We start from the raw sequence: 18,402 nt of genomic DNA, 5'->3' as shown, positions 1-18,402 counted from the left end.
TGGAACATTTACTTTATATGTAAAGGTTTAATTTATCCTCAAACGGCATTGCAGTAGATCTGGGGTCTATCCTAGGGGATACTACTGTAGCACAAATCGCTAAAAAAATAATACTGACTGTAATAAAAGGTAAAGGAAACCAGTATATAGCAGCTTGTTGCATTTGTATTTGTTCTCAAGCATCAGAAGGACCTACAATGGCCACATGAGCATCAAATTTGGAAGAAGGTGATATGATTTTTTTCATAATATAGACATTGTGTGCATTGCCTTCCTGAGAAAGATATGGGACATGTATGCATTATCAGATGAAAGCAAGTCGGCAAAGGCAGTGTGCTGCTCCATACAACCTTGGGTCTTAGCATTCATGTGGGTATTATTTTAAAATGCACTACCTTGTTTAAGACCAAGTACACAGAATTATGCTAACAGTTTTCCCTAATGTGGCTTTTTGGTAATGCATCCTGAAAAGGAACAACACAAAGAGCCCAAGGTGTTGGCTTGGTCTCCAAATTCCCCAGATCTGTTCAAGCACTGGTGCAATGTGATGTACAAAGAAGTCCCTAACTTAAAATTTAACCTAACTGGACTTTAAGTATCTAAATGTCTTGGTGCCCCTCCACAGCAAACCTTCAGAGGTCTTGGGTAGTCAATGCTTTAATGGCCAGAGATGTTTTGGTGGCAAAAGAGGGACTTACACTAAATTAGCTGGGGTGATTTTAATGTTATGGCTTATGAGTGATTATTTCCAGCACCATGAATATAAAGCGATGTGAAAACAGTGACAAAATGATTGTCTGATTCACTATTGGATTCATGAGATTGTCTGATGACATCAAAGGGATCGTGAGACAACATACACAGAACATAACATCTTCACAAAAAATGCCTCACTGAATGAAACTTAAGATGCAAGTCAGACTCTGATCAGATTTTACATGTGAAAGTGTGAGAGAGATCATAGCTTATAACCAAAACATTAGCCAAAGATTTTCTGAATATTGCTGGGGGTGCAAACATGATGTTTCATCATCAGATACATTATCAGGACATCGCTTGTATTAACGCACATAATTAGCTGATCATACATCTGAGTTTATTGATATGTGTTACTTTTTAAGATGGACAATCAGACCTCTGGGTAAGTATAACATGGAAAGCAAATTGGAGCTTTCACTTGCTAAATAATCAGCTAACGTATACATTTAATATTTATTTACTCCTGAAATAGTTTGGAACTTTAATGGGTCAAGATGTCTCACAATTCAAGTGAAGATAATGGCCTGGAGGCAAAATTTACTCTTTTAGATGTCAAAGATGGAAAGCAGCCCAGTTTTATATGCCACGGGATGACCACCCCTTTGTGCCCTGCTAGCTTCTTGAAGTCTTATACAAACTCCTGGTACAGATTTTTTTTTTCCAACTTTAGGCTTCTTTCTTTTTTTTCTCTCTTTTTTTTTTAAAGACACTGATTATAGGTAATGTAGCAGCTGAGTGACTTTTCTTTTCAACTTTTACAGCTGGTTCAAAACTGTGGAGGCTAGAAAAATGGAAATCACTGCCCACAGCCTAGACATCCAGCCGAGTCAGGACGGAAGGATGAAGTAACATTGTATTTGAGTTTTAGCTCAATTTAGACAGCTCATGTGCTTTACTCAAAGATGTGTGTCCTCCCTTTCGCCTTGTGTGTGATTTTCATAGATGAGCGAGGTGTCTGTGCAAATTTGGCTTCTTAATAATTCATTTTAGCACCTCAGAAAAAAGAAAGTGTTTATCTCGTTTATCATGTTCCTATGTCAAGCTGAGGCACAGAAGTTATTACAGTTTGCATATGAATTATTAGCTTTAAACTCTGTTAAAATCTGAAACACACAACTTTACCACTTTGTATAGGCATATGTATGTATATTTGTACATGTGTGTGTGTTTGTGTGTGTTTTTTTTTTTACTTGCATTTATGGATTAAGCCTTTTGGAATATACAAATACAAAAGAGCACATTTGGGTGTCAGTTCTGGTGTGTTATGAGGCAATTCCAGCATTATGGATGTGACATTTGGACTCATATTGATATACAAAATGTCTGACAGCAAGCACAAGCTTATCATCAGTAACACAGTCTAAAAATATCGGGCGTGCCTTTTACATTTATGTTTGAAGATCTCAGATATTTGTTCACATACTGTACAGTTTATTAAAAACCAAAATATAGATTCCAAAAGTGGATTTAAACAGTCAGGTTTCCTGTAGGAGAGGATTTATATTGTGCAAACTGCACAATACAAACACCATCACAGTAAACACATATAACGTCACCTTTAGGCACACCAAAATCTGTAATTAACCAGCCTAGGAAGAGATGCTGAACAACGTTTTAGCATGCAGTATGATTAGAAAGTTTTTAGTATATAGATTATTAGAAAACATCAGAAAACATACCACTGAAAATATTTTTATATAAAATGTAAAATGTAATACATTTTAAAATGTATTTTTTTTCTGATAGTCTTTAAAGATGCTTTTGACAAGAAATGAATTGAAATGGTTGTCATAGACCAAGAAACTGTTGCAAGATTTTGATGGATTGAACAGTAATCACTACCAAATTGTGAGCCAAATTTGTAATTATAAAAGGACTTTTGAAGTAAACTTACATTTGGCTTAAAAGTGTTCCCCCATGTATTGAGACTTAAAGCATTGTGTATTTTATTGAAAGGGTTTACTTTATAATTTGTCCTTTCTGCATCTTGCTGTTGGCCACTCTGAGGAATACACTTTCCAAATATTCCTTATGTGTTATGTAAGAAAATAATTTGCTATCATAAATGTCGAGTTAAAAGTAGCTTGCTTGATTTGTCAGTCATTTCAGCTGCATGATTGATACGGAAATTGTTCTTACGTGTTGAAGGACAAATCGGTGTGAGTCAGTGAGACATGTGGCTCAGAGTTAATTTGGAGGACAGGTTAATCATGACGGCAACTCAGCTACAGATGTGCAGCTGCTCGCTAAGCAACCTGTTCCCTCCTGAGAAAACCAGTCATTACCCTGTCTGTGTGGACGTGTGTGGGTGGGTGTAGGTGAGTGTGGGTGTGTGTGGGTATGCGTTTAAGTGTGTCTGTGAAGTCTGAGATTCTTAATGCTTATAACAGCCATCAGTATTTTCCTATTTTGGTTGATTTCTTCATTCTTTTGCTTCGTTTCTTTGTTTCCTCCTCCGCTCTCTTTCTCTCTCTCTCTCTCTCTCTCTCTCTCGCTCTCTCTCTCTCTCTCTCTCCTTCTATCTTTCTTTTCTTTCCTTTTTCTCTGTTTTTCTAGGGCAGCCAAAGCTCTTTTAGCAATCGTTGATCAGCTGACTGTGTGCCATGCTCCCACGTCATCGTCTCGTTAAAGCTCCTGTGAGCGAGAGTCACTCTCTCTGCAGTTTCCTTTTTTCATCGCCTTTGTTTTCTTCTCCAGGTGCTCCCAGCTGAAGTGCACACACACACACACACACACACACACACACACACACACACATATATCTTCCTACCTCTGTTGCCAGCCTACCAGCCTGCCACAGTGCCAGTTTTATCACTTTGAGAAATTGCTGACATCTGATCCAACTCTGTCTTGGTGTGAAACTCCAGCATTGTACAACATGACTGATGTATAAAGTCGTGATCAGAGACAGACTAAGGCCTCATGCGCAGGAGGTCTGCCCTTCCTTCTGTAAAATGTAAATACTTTTGGATCACTTTGCACCAAGGAAATCTTTCAATTGTTCACTAGTCCTGATTTCCTATTTAATTGTATCCAAGGCAAAAGCCCTTTTTACATCCCCTGCACTGTGGAAAATGTCACAGCCTTTTTGAATAAAACACACGTCTGAATGGAACTGACCTAATGGTTTCCAGGAACCATTTTCCCATCAGTACAAAGTACAAGATCTAACCTATAACAGACTTTTTTAGCAGACTCATGAATCATTGTTAAGATTGAAACACCATCTATGGAAGCCTATAATCATAAATTGTTATTATTAGTGTTTATATTACAGTATATTTAACTTCACATTGTATTAAACAATATGTTCTCTTTCTTTTATGTAAAACACATGGCCAACCCTGCTAAAAAAAAAATTAAACGCACCTAGAATTCGGTAATGATTTTAATGCTGCTAATGGGAATTGTATTGGTTTTACTAAAAGTTGCATTGTTCTCTATAGGTTCCTAATAGAAATTAGTTTTCTTCTATCTGTGATGTTTTGACAACTTCTAAACCACATGTATACTGGACACCAATAGTGACCTTTAGGACATGATCAAGCATCCAGACTCCAAAAAGTTTCTACAATGGTCACTTTGGTTTGATGATGATGATTTAATGATGTGCACTTTGCAATGGAAACCATTTGATAATAGGCTTCAATGGTTGTGAGTTGAGGATTTGTAATCGTATTTGTAGTGGAAAACTCAGTGGTTAGTGTTAGACTACTAATCGGAAAGTTGTGAGTTCCACCACCAAGCTGCCACTGATGTATAAATAAATTAATATAAAATAAATGCAAAAAAAATTACAGTTTCTTAATATTTATATTTTTGTTTGTATTAATTTTTGCATTGTTGTTTGATTGTTTTGTTCTTATTCAGCATTTACCTTAGCTTGAGATGGAAGCATAGAATACAACCCTTGCATTAGAGCATCCTGTGACAGGAATGATGAATTTACTTGCACAAAACAGAAAACTCAATGTAATAGAGTTAACTGACTAATAGATCGAATTAGCAAAAGCAAATCCTGGTGTAAACAGTATAACAGTAAAAGGAGATGGCATGCTAGATTGTTTACTACTGATGTATGGGCAGCCATGTTGATTTGACACCTTAAGTGACAAACGTCCTGAAATTCAGAGTAAGAATGTTGTGCCTTTTTGGTTTTTAGAGGCTGGAAATCAAAAGCTAATCAAACACGCCATTCAAAAATGACAATGCCACACATACATTATGCCGCCTCAGTATCCGTTCCCTCCAAAGTAAAGTAAGGGTTATTTTTGTAATGAATATTATATGAAGCGTTTCCATATTACATTAAACTGTGTCATTTGTGATACATACAATAAAGAAGATCTGAATAAATTCACTTGATGCATGCAGTAATGACATTTTAATAGTTTATATAGTTTTATTTATATATATATATATATATATATATATATATATATATATATATATATATATATATATATATATATATATATATATATATATATATATATATATATATAATTCCATTGCTTTATATTTATTAGTATATAAAGGTAGTAGTTACATTATTTGTTATAAAAATTGTGCAGAATTTAAGAGAACTATTAATGAACATTTTTTGAACTATTAATGAACTATTAATGAGTAGTTTAAGAGAACTATGAAATACAACTTATTAATAAGGATATAAAATGTTTACACTGAATCAATATTTATTATATTATATAGATGTGGGTTTAAAGATTAAAGTTTAAGTAAAGTGATGATGATGATGATGATGATGATGACGACGATGATGACGATGATAATGATTTACAACAAAAGACAGAAGAAGAGGCGTATGTGCTTTTTTTGGAGGGTTGGGGGCAGGCAGTTAAGGCATAGTGTGTTCGGCAAATCTACAGATTTGAACAGCTAATAGCCTTAAACAGCAAGCTGTGAATTAGCGAACACATCTAGCTTATTTGCCTTCTGGCTTTTTTAAAGACTGTCCATTAGCATACATTGCCTATGAGTTTGCACAAGCTGCTATAGATTTCACCTAATTTTCTTTCCCTCTGTCTCGACACTTCTTTTACAATTCAAACATCTCTACAGTGAGGAGGACTTTGAAAACAAGACTGTACTTAGAGAGAGAAGGGGGAAGCGTTTCATTATGTTTTATTGTTCTCAGGAGACGTTGCTGCATTTTTATTGCAAAACAGAATGAGAGAGAAAGCGATAGAGAGAGAGATGGGGGGAGAGAGAGAGAGAGAGAGAGAGAGAGAGAGAGAGAGAGAGAGAGAGAGAGAGAGAGAGAGAGAGAGAGAGAGAGAGAGATGGTTATTACCAGTATGAGTACTGTGCCATGTTATAATAAGGCAGTAAGTGTTTGTCTGAGGTGCAGCTGATTTCATGTTTTGGACATACTACAGAGTGGATGTAGAAATGAGGAACATGCAGTATGGCAGTATATGTTATTTTATTAAGATTCAATGCAGCACACCATTATAACATATGTACATTTTTGGCACACTATCTCTATGTAATATCTGAAGATATTAGGTAGTCAGTTTTTTGAAGGAAAAAAAAGCCTGAAGCATAGATAATACTCTATATCACGGAAATTTTGCAGTAACTGAGACGGAGACCATGTTCACAAGACCTGACAGGGAATGAGAATTACTGTGCATCTTCAGAAAAAAGCTCTGCGACATTTGTGTTGTCCATAAAAGCTTGTGAACAGAGGGGTTTTTGCAGCTCTTTAATCAACCCCAGACAAAAAAAAATGGTTTTATGTAGTTGTGGCATGTCTGTCTTGGTTAAATCATATGTGAACACTGCCATCTCATGGTTCTTAAGGCTACTGTCCAATTCACACCATTCCAAAATGAGTGTATTCTAGAGTGTTAGAAACAGTCCATATTATCTGAGTGAAAGTTGTGGAACTCAATTCAAAGGATTTTTATGGCATTTTGTATTAAACTTTAAGCCATGGCTTGTTTTAAACTGTAAAAAAAAAAAAAATACTTTAGAATAGTTGGTGATCTTCATATTTTATGGAACATGATCTACATCCAATTAGATTCAGACAAGATTTTGTTCTGTTTCATTAGTCAGTTTTAAGACTAAAGATATAATTGTCTTACAATAAATATCAGCACATTTCATGGATCTTTTGTGTATATATATATATATATATATATATATATATATATATATATATATATATATATATATATATATATATATATATATATATATATATAAATAAACTGTTTTAGCTTGGCTTTAATTACATTATACCATCTGAAAGCAGCCAGTAAATTGGTACTTAAATACAAAGATTTCAACACTTGTTTAAGTTCCTAATGGACTTGCCTCTCTGTATTTTTTTTTTTCTTGTTTCTTTGTTTAGTCTTTGGCACTAAGATTGCTTATTTTGTGGAAAACTGCAGTCAACGCATAATGAACAACACCTCAAATCCATATAGAGCTAAATTGGCACGGAAATATAAATTCATATTAAAGGATAAAGCTTTTTTTATACTTCAGTGTGCCAAATTCATTATATCAAGTTAGAACAGCAGGTAGGAACAAAATAATATTGTCATATAGTCATAATTGGATTTTGGAATAACATGCGAAAAGTGAAATGTTTGAGAAAATTCTGTGATATACAATACAAATCATGTGTGAATGAGTGTGTGACTGGCATGCCATCTATTGTCTACTCTGTCTTCAAGTGCCGTATTCCCAGAATAGGCTCTGGATTGACTTCAACCCTGTCCATTTCATTACTGCATCTCGTTGCTTTGTACCGTAACTCGTGCAATGACAATAGAGATAATAAATCTAATCTAATCTAAAACCATGGTGATGCAGGTTCTGAAGATGAATGAATGAACTTGCACAGTGATGTAGGAAACTGAAATGTCTTTATGAATATTTGGTTTTGTAATATTTTAGTGATGCACAAGCCATGTAAGGTTCTGTGAAGCAATTTTAAAGACACAGTGATGACACTTAGCTTTTCTATCCTCTGATTATAAATGAGGGACAAATACGTATCATGCCTTTCGAACTGACTATTGAAAATCTGTTCCTTCACAGTACTGTGAATTCTTACCTGATCTTTAAATCAGTAAGTTTAACTTTCATCTGTATTTTCATTTACCTCTTGGCACCTAGATTCTAAATCTTCAAATCTTTTACCTTCAACTCTTTCTGTCTGTCTTTGAGGTTCACCAGGTGATCTTTCTCTTCCCCCAGGCCTGTGCAGCTCAAAGTGCACTACAATAATCCTGTACAGCTCTAGCATGACAATCAGGATGTTCTTACATGTGAAGAAGATCATCAGCTGGTTCAGAACGTTTTCTCTGAGCATCAGGTAGAGTCGGTACACCAGGAAGGGGCCGTCCTGGAGCCCAACAGTAAGAAGAAGACTCCAGATCTCACTGGAGCAGCAGGAGGTATAATGGCAGGGCAGCACCTCAGGTCTGGTGGGTTTAAGATGGATCTTTGTGTGGGGATAAGGAGGATTTGTTTGTGTCAGAACCAAAGGGAATTGCATTAAGGCCCAGGAAAAGAGGCTCAACCCTACAATAATTACAGCATGGTTGGTTTTTACTTCAGGCTCCTTAAAAGTGTCAAAGATATCCAGGATGTCTGCGCCCAGGCCCACATAGACCATGAGGAGTTGTGAGAGCTGGTCACGTGACATATCACCTTTTGGCATGAGCCAGCGTCCTAGTACCAGGACGATAAGCATGGTCTGCTCCAAACCAGCCACCCAGTTCTCAGGTTTCAAATCTGCTAATCCCTAAGACACATAGAACACCATTATATTATATATATTAATATAATTTTATAAATATATAACATAGCATCAGCCAACAAATTAACACCAGAATCACACATAACAGACAATTCTATATAAACATATTAAATGTGCTTTTTTCCCTTTACTTCTTCTTGCTGCATCACTCAAACATCGAGCCCAATGGATATCCCCAGACTTGTAAATCCTTGATTTACATCTACAGCTTAGTTCATGCTATGAGGGCTGACTGGCCTTTGCTTTAGCAATATCAGCAGCAACATGCTAACCCCCATCAGAGAGGCATGAGCCAAAAACCTGCAATGCCATCTCATTTAATCTCACTGTGACAGTTTCAGATCTTTCTCTTTCTGAAAAGAGATCAGAGGAAGGATTTGGGGGGTTGGGAGCTCTGCTGCTTGGAGATATCAGCAGCTAAAGTGATTATTAGTTGCTTCTGAGGATGATGCAGGCTACAATAAGCTTACAGGTTAGTCAGACAAATTGCAATACTTATAGGGAGACTTTTTAAAAGGGTAATAGGTGGTCATTGAAATGAGGTAAAATCACCACTTAAGCTTTAATTAGATTGCATGGTTGACAGTACAGAAGAAACTAGATACACATATACTGTATATATTTGATCATGATTTCAAAAATGACAAAAAGCATCAAATACCAGAGGGCATCAGGTGTCCACTGCACCTGCACCCGTCTTTTATCTTTTTCATGATGCTTGGTAATCACTCTCATATAACGGGTCCATACTGTACTTTTCATTTGACACAGAAACTGTTGTTTCACTCTGACAAACTTGACAATACCCACCGCTGCTACAGGGATATGAGACAGGAAGCGAAGATCTGGTGAAGATGAGTTGATTGGTAGCTTGAGCTGTAGCAGGTTCAGCTCCAGGAACCAGATGGAGGGAATCACAGTACTAAGATAAAGGAAGACCATAGGGGAAAACCTGCACAAAGGAACATCAGAGGGAGATAGTCAGTGGGGACTTTTTCAGCACAATATTTCAAAGTTAGAAATGTATTTATCTATACTTCTAGGCAAATCGCCAGATTCTGTTTATATTCTTGAGTTGTATACTACCTGGATTGGAGCCACGTTATTTTCTCGAAAATGTTAGTTTCATGAATTGAAACACTTGTTATTAATACTGATTTATAATAAAGATAGATAGATAGATAGATAGATAGATAGATAGATAGATAGATAGATAGATAGATAGATAGATAGATAGATAGATAGATAGACAGACAGACAGACAGACAGACAGACAGACAGACAGACAGACAGACAGACAGATTACTGATTAATTGAGCAATTGATTGATTGATAGAGATTTATGATTAAGACTTAAAAAGAGCAAGGAAACAGAAGAGAAAGTACCTAAGGATTAACAATGAGCTAAACCACAGAGGTTCCTACTGCTGCCAGAAGGGACTCAATTCAGACTGCAAATTACTCCCATCAGCTATGCAAATCCCTTTCGATACAGCCAAGCCTCTCTGGAGAAGAGAAGAGAGACCTCGATGTGCGTGTAAGAAAGAAAATGAAGAGAGCACAGTGTCAAGAAACTAGAATGTGAATAAAAGAGGAAAAAATTAGTAGGAAAAGGGAAACAAATGAAGGCCATGGACATCATGAGTCGGTTACAGGCCTGAAGACAGTGTAGGCGGTTAGGACCCAGAGATATTTAACACTAAAATATCCAGCGATAGGATTTTGCTTGACACATTTTTAAAAGGTGTTCAAAGAAGATCCTGAGTTCTTTATGTAAATGTATCTATTCTAAAGACAATGTAAGATGAAAAATTAATGGCAATATTAATAGAACCATGACTTGGAGACAAAGGAGATAAAGAGGAGAGTTCTCTCTCACAAAACAAAAGGAACAAATCAGTATCTAATGATACTGTGACTTTGAGTAATGTCTATTCAACAATTTTTTTACCTTGACCAATTCTTACATATCACTCAGTGCTCTATTATCAGATAAAAACTACATAGTGCCAGCCAGTGCATCCTTCTGAAGTGCTTCTCTCTTAGTGCCAAGCCACTAGACAGCTGAGCACACCTAGAGGAAAGTCCCCTGCCCCTTTTTATATACAGTATATGAGCTCACAGATGCCAACGATTATCTAGTGTCATTCTGTTTGACAGTTGGAACCAAATGGCTCCTAGTTTTCATAAAGCATAGCCGAAATCCAATCTCTTGGACTTCCACCAATAGCTACTTTCACAAACACTAAGCCATAACTAAGCAAAATCTTACAGTGTATGTAGTACAGACTGTAGCTTTTGGCGTGGGCAGGTGTGGATTTGATGTTATACGATGTGAAGTGCAGCATCAACAGATTGTAAATTACTACAGGTAGAGTTACTGTAATCAGTTTAACAAGTTAAACCTCCTGCTTAGAAATAAGAAAAAAAATGCAAATATCCGAATATTTACCATTTCCACTCTGCGTTGCGGGTGCATTTTATAGTAACACCCATCTCTACACACAGGAGTGCCACGCCCATCAGCAGCAGCCAATAGCAGGGCTCACCTTTCACCACCACAACACGCCACACTGTTACAATGCCATGCACTGCGAACAGGAAACGACTAAGCAGAGCCAGAAGGACATCCAGAACTCGACACATTGTCCAGTTTTTAGCAACTCTGGGGGGAGTTGGAAAAAGAGGGAAGATGGAAGATGGGGTATACATTATTCTCTCTGAGTGCTATTATGCCTAATTAATACACTTCCAGACAGTTTTTGAACAGTTTTATTACAGTTTTAGTTCATTATTAATGCCACGTATAAAAACGAAAAGGTTGCAGAACCGCAATTAAATAAGTGGAATCCATTAAATCAAATGTTCAGCCAAACACCTCAATCTTTGTATTTGAAGACTAACAGTCCACTCTCGGATCCTAATGGGTCTTTAAATTAGTGCTTTATTAAAGCCAGGTGCACATGGAGGGTAAAGGAGTCAAGTCTGTAGATAAAAGGCTCATAGACAGTGTTGGAATTAATTATGTTGTGTGTTTAATTAGAGTGATCAAGATCTGGGGCTTTTAGATTACATCCAGTTAATTTCCAAATAACCGAAAGATCAAAAAAACCTTTTATGTTCACTTAAACCTATTCTTTCCTTACTCATATGTGAACAGTTTAAATAATAAAAAAAAGACTCAAATAAATAATGTATATTAAAATGAATGTCATGAAGTATAAATAGAATTCATCGCAACAAAATAAAAAATGTTATCTGATAAGTTAATTGTCACTGGACAACGGATGCACATTTGCAATGCGGTGATCATTCCTAACACGCACGGCAGGCTTGAGTATAATTCATTTCCAGATAAAATGATCATAAACGAAGAATAAGAAAAGTAGAAGGAGATTAAGAAGAAAGAAAGAGGACACTAGAAAAATGGAAATACAATGCAATAAGACTGGAATAATATAAATAGATCACAATTACAAGAAAAAAAACAAGAAAATAAAGAAAACAGAGTGAGGAGAAAAGCAAGAATGATCATACAGAAAAGAAGAAGAGAAAGAATACATGAGGATCGAAGAAGAAAAAGAAGATGAAGAAGAAGAATGGTAGGAAGTGCCACAATCATTTTCACAGCAGAAAGTTCAGCACTTGAATCTGATTTTCAGTTGTTTATAAAAGTAGCTATTAAAGAAATTTTTAGGACAAAATTAAAGTAAGTGAGATTAAATACTCACCCAATGAATACTAAAACCAAGACAGCAAAGTTCTGAACTGTGAATCTGATGTTTCTCCTCTTTGCATCTACCTTTAAAATGGCATCCCTTATCAACCCCCCAGGGAATTCTCTCTCTGTGTGTGTGTGTGTGTGTGTGTGTGTGTGTGTGTGTGTGTGTGTGTGTGTGTGTGTGTGTGTGTGTATGCGATTACTCTGTTGCTGATAACATTTCCTGAAGCTGTATGAACATCAGTCATGACATCATCATTGGGAGCAAAGTTATCATATGGAACTGTTTTGTTTTCGAAACAGCATGACTGGGTGCTAATGACAAGGATTCCTGTTGTTTTAAAATCAACATAGGTGTAACTTCAGGTTCAATATAAGACTCTCCTCACAGCTATTCCTTATAGAACATATAGTATATATTTATTATACATCCATACATACATCTAATTTCCAACCCTATTGAACATTGTTTGGAATGAATTGGGATGTCGACTGAACCGCAGACCTCCTCACCTTACATCAGTACATGAATATACTAATGGACTGTGTGTGTGTGTGTGTGTGTGTGTGTGTGTGTGTGTGTGTGTGTGTGTGTGTGTGTGTGTGTGTGTGTGTGGGTAACACTTAACATTAAAATATGTGCATTAAAGATCCAGAAACTAAGTCAAATGGGTTTTTATTTTACCAAGAGTACATAACGTGCAATAATATGCAACAGTGTGACACGAGTACAGGACAATAAAATACACGGAACCAAATTATAAATAGACAGAACAATAAATACACAGAGCATGGGCTATAAACTGTAAAGTATTAGGAAGTAGGCAGCAATACATTTAGCGCTCCATAAAGTGTCTGATGCAGCGTTGCAAAGTGCGGTGTGCAATCATCTGTGTTAGCTGCTTGACTAGCTTTTGGGTATTGATGTTGCACTTATTATTTTGAATATTCAGGCATCCAATATATTCAGCAGACAAATGGGTGAAGGAATGACTGTTTATAGCTGCTATAATGTAAGCGATAACAGAAACGTAGCTGAAACCTAAATGTATTTATACAAACTGAATAATATTTTCATAAATAAATGCAATCCTTGGTGAATTTCAGTGAAGACTTTTTGGCATCTTCTGTTACAGGAAAACAAAACACTTCTTTTGTGCTTTAGTGCATAACACCAACTTACAGCCATCAAGTGCACGTCTTCCACATCTAGTTCTCTCAATACATTTATTTATAACAAAACATTGCATAAATACATTATAATGTATTTTTCATTTTACTGTATAAATGCTTAAAGTTAGATATATGAATGCCACATCATATTGCATCATAAGCCTTGGTGTTGGTTACAATATATAATACATGTAATATCTATTACAACTACATTTTACATAATTATTATGTAATGCACTATAATACAGACTGTGGTTACATATGGACTACAAGTTATATGTATTTATATTTATATTTATAAATATATATATACATTTTATTAAATTGTACCTAAACAAGATATGATCTGTATTTAACAGATCTTTCGCTAACATGAACCTCAGGGCTAGGCAGGTATATGTGCTTTATAAAAAGCTGTTTTTGAGTCATCTAAAGGCAGGCACAGCTGGCAGGATGTGATAACATGTTCTGCTTTCAGCCCTCAAATGTAGTGGGAAAAAATTGGGTGGAGAACTTAAAGAAAAAGGGAAAGGGAAGAGAAGAGAAGAAAGTAAACTTAAAGCTATACACCCTTATTATCTATTTCTGTCCATTGTTGTTGTTTCCTGTCAGACTTGGCTATGTAACAGCTGTGTTATATGTATATAAGGTTAGAGAAGAAATGAGAAGGAAGTGGACATTTACAGCAGATGTTTTTTAACTCAGATTTGTGAAGGTTCAATTACATAAACAGTCTTAGTGACAAATGTCTGGATAAGCAACTAACACAGTAAATTGCCATAAGAGGTACCTTTCAGTTTGTATCATTATTACAGGTTCATAGATGTAAATAGATAATTTGACATTGGAATATTTTGTTTCGCAGTTGCACATCATGTAACTAATTACACTACAGTCTTGAACTGTTTTGTTCAATCCCACCCTTCATACAGAATGTTTGATCAAATCCACTCACTCCTGATTGCACCTGGCCATGATGTATTCTAATAAACCTATTTAGTGCTATTTAAAATTAAAATATTTAAACCATGAGCAGGAAAAGCAATTTTCTAGCTGGAAGCCAAATGAATAAATGCAGCAACTCGTTAATGAACACAGCCTTTGTTTTTGCCCTCATATTCAACAAAAAATGTGGTGCTCTTCACACTTTTATGTCACAATACACACCTCAGTGGAAAGATGAGACAGATAAGTCTATTTTGAGCTCTCTCCATTTATCCTTATCTTTTTTTCATCATTGTTCACTGTCGTTTCAATAATCCTACTAGAAAAAATAAATGAAATGAAAAAAATATTGTCTTGCTATCGTAATAAATATTTGTCTTCCACAGCTAGTCTCTGGTGTGATGAGCTGCCTTTATTTAAAGGTATAATGCACTGTGCAATTTTGTTTGACCAATTTTATTACAAATATAAATATCTAAATATAAAATAGGCTAAATTAAAAACTTCAACACAACACACATTTATTACTCAGATATTTAAAAAAGAAATTATAAACTCTAGCGAAAAATTATTTTGAATCACTAAAAATTTGTTTTCTAAGTCTCAAATCAAACACTAAAATCCACCATGATTCTTCTTCTTCTTCTTCTTCTTCTTCTTCTTCTTCTTCTATTTCTTCTTCTTTTTCTTTATTGGCGGATTCTTAAGAAGATCATTACTGACATCTACTGTGGTATCAGATCAGAGACTTGAGATCTGCCTATTCCCAAGACCAAAAATCCACTATGGTGCACACATCCAACAATTAAAACTGTCCGTGTGGAAACATAGCAAAAGATCCGTTTGGTGTCCTGATTATTAACACAATTTAAAACACCTTAAATACTTTAAAACATTTTCAAGAATATTTTGTTTTCATGCTCTATGTTGATTATGGTTTCACTAATAATAAACATGCATTTGCATAAAGCATCCATATTTGTCTATGCCCATGTTGATTGGAGTATTAAAAACTTGAAAGGTATTAATTTAAGGTACATTTAGAACAGATAAAAATGTGCGATTAATTTGTGACTAATCGTGTTAACTCATGACAATCCTAATATTAACCATGATTAAATATTTTAATCGATTGGCAGCACTAGTATAAATATATGAAGGTGATTTCTTCATCTGAAACAGAAAATTCATCTCAAAAGCCATAACTATAATACTTTAGGATTTATATATTTTATTTTATTATATGTCGACAACTTTGACTTCAGTAGGTGTGCAATTGAATATTCTACATAATGCTTGGTTTTTAATAAAGCCCTCTCCTTTTTACAACTTCTCAGAAACACAATTCTCATTTCATCAAGGATGATACAAAATGACCTTGTTTTGTGCCAGTGTGAAATAATCATTTGGAACAAAAACAAGCTCATTAAATGATTAACTGAGGGAAGAAAAGCTTTTTTTTGTAAGTTTTGGGTTTTAAAGGAATATTAAAGCATTCTTTTAAGCCTAATCTCTACTTTATACTGAGTGAATGTTCAATTACAATGAGCTCTAATGTCAACATGGTTATGGATATTGAGTGGCTTAAAGATTAAAATTGAGGATAAAACTGAGTGCAAGGAATTTGACTAATTTTGCAAAATTACTTAAATAACAAATGACAGAGCACAGTAAGTGATGCAACGATATCGCCAACATGCAAAAATGTAACAAATGCTCTTATACATCCTTTAGGTTTAGAGGTTGTTTTTTTGGTCTCATGAATATTTCATGCATGTGATTTAGTGAAAATTATTTTACTGGTCTCTGAATCTACAGAGAACATACACATATTATAAAAGAGAATATAGTTAAAAAATATATAATAATCTTATACATACAAGCTGAAATTAGTTGCAATTCCTAGAAATTCCTGTCTGCGATGTTCATGCATGCTCTTATCTGGAGAGGTGCTGAATTCTTTTCTCAGAAGTTTATCCACAAAAAAGTAACCTTAATTTACCTGTAAATTGAGCATTCTGATACTGCACCATCTACAGGAGTGAGAGCTACGTTTGAGTTTAAAAATCTGTAGTGCTGCGGGCTTCACATGAGAACATTAGTTCAGGAAAAGACTGACTGTCAAGAGAGATTTCAAGAGAGAAACAAATGGTGTTTGTGCAGCAGTTTGAGTGGCCATTAATTCTGTCCATTAAGAAGCCCTTTTGCTTTCCCACCCAGTCACCTCCAACTGCCTCTGCCGTTAACAGGCTCTGTCTAGAATGAGGCAGTCGCATCGTGGATGGAGTCATCAGCATTTTTATGAGGTAGGAGAATGGGAAATGCCAACGTCATTATAACTGACTGGCGGACGGGCAGATATCTCTCTACGGCTTTGAGGCGGTGCTTAAATTGGCCTTTCTACTATCACTGGATCATCTTTGAAGAGTTTTCTCGATATGCGAGGTAAACTTCCAAGGGCATGCGTTTTAATGGATATTTGAACACATTTGTCTCTGGGAATGGGTTGTAAAGGGTATTAAAATAAGATTCACCCCGACCAAATGGGTCGTATGAGACCAAATTGGCTTGTTCTTTAGTGTAAATCTGCTTAAAGTGCTTTTATGTTTTGGGCTGTGCATGTTCCCCATACTTAAATAATGCAAAAATAACCCAAACATGCACATTCAAACTATTATAAATCACAGATGCAGAATATCTGGATATCTTCACTTGAAATACACATTCAACAGTGACAGGCCAGCAAAGTATTCTCTGCTGGCCTAAATACTATACTAATATCAGAACCACAGACTTAAGTTTAAATATTTTTTATTTATGAATATGTATTGAATTATTCCCATTAGTCTATTCTCTTGGTTTCATAGCTTTTCTCTTGGTTGCGCTGCATCCAGGAGTGTATGTTTATGTTTCTTTCCAATCATATTTCAGTCATCCTGTGTAGTCAGGGTCAAAGTGTGGGTGCCTGTACCTTTAAATACATGTTGCTTGATGCTGTTGCTTTAACCAATCAGATTTCAAGTTGGCAAAACCAGAACCATCTATCAGGCATAAAATACTGTTGCTATTTTCTTAAAACTTTTTTTTTTTTTTTTTTTACAATGACTGGCAAAAACATTGATTTGGTCACTGATGTACTAACAAGGCCATTTTCATGCCAATTTTTTTTTAACAAAGGAAAATCGAAAAAGTTTTTAAGCTCTTCAGGAACCATTTAAACTTTTGAGTTTTCTTTTATGTAGGATTTGCACAAAAACACAGAATTTGCCTTCATTTCAAATCCCCAATTAAACTGCAATGCACTAAAATGCACAGAAAACCCAAGAGATTTTATGAGGTTAATATTGATGCTGCTGCTAGAAATGATGCATGCAGCTGTGGCTGCAGTGAAAGGAAACTTGTTGAATTGTGTTCATTAGGTTGCTTGCTTTAGTAATGGTATTGATTCCCGATGCGTAAGATACCTTTTTCGATGCAGCGCTCTGTTATACTGTGTTTCTGTATAATATTGATGGTATCTAAAGCCGTAGCATTATAATCATTCAATTCGTTTAGGTTTGACATCACTGAAAGTCTTGGTGTGGAATGCACAGCCTATTAACATACAGTATATGCATATTCATACATTAAAAAAACCACTACAATTACATATTTTAAATTGTAATACAATTATAAGTCCAATAAATGCATTAAATATCACCAAACTTTAACAATATAGTGCTAAATAGCAAGAGTAAAAACACAAGCAATTGTGATTTGTGATAAACAGCCAGCTGTCAACAGGCACTTTATCAAAGAAGGAGGCAAATGTCCAAGCCTTAATTTAAACCTCACAGTGCTAGTGTCTAGTGGGCAAATGTAAAACAGTTCTTTCCTGAGAACAAACAAGCAATCATTCTCTTTTCGAGGAGACTACAAACTTGTGGTACACTGAAGGCCAAATCATTTTTATGGTTCATTAATGTGCTCCTTATTCTGATCAGGGTCATGGTGGATCCTTAGC

General features: G+C 35.4%; 1 protein-coding gene across 2 annotated transcripts; it reads right to left on the bottom strand.

Annotated features, from left to right (window-relative positions):
• Positions 1-6,997: 6,997 nt before the first annotated feature.
• LOC310733843 (transmembrane protein 26) lies at positions 6,998-12,374 on the bottom strand. 2 transcript variants are annotated; one of them, XM_083555276.1, is made up of 4 exons: positions 12,292-12,374; positions 11,013-11,225; positions 9,371-9,512; positions 6,998-8,545 (listed from the first exon to the last, which is right to left on the bottom strand). In XM_083555276.1, the coding sequence occupies exons 2-4, from the start codon at positions 11,204-11,206 to the stop codon at positions 7,874-7,876; spliced, it is 1,008 nt and encodes a 335-aa protein (XP_083411402.1). In that variant the 5' UTR covers positions 11,207-11,225; positions 12,292-12,374; the 3' UTR covers positions 6,998-7,873. The 2 variants fall into 2 exon arrangements, with proteins under 2 accessions (XP_083411402.1, XP_083411403.1); XM_083555277.1 differs by lacking the exon at positions 12,292-12,374 and adding an exon at positions 9,986-10,065 and having other exon boundaries at positions 11,013-11,119.
• Positions 12,375-18,402: the final 6,028 nt, after the last annotated feature.

The sequence above is a fragment of the Silurus aristotelis genome, assembly GCF_946808225.1.
Source record: "Silurus aristotelis genome assembly, chromosome: 11".
Taxonomy (NCBI): Eukaryota; Metazoa; Chordata; class Actinopteri; order Siluriformes; family Siluridae; genus Silurus; species Silurus aristotelis.
This window is presented reverse-complemented; position numbering and strand designations above follow the sequence as displayed.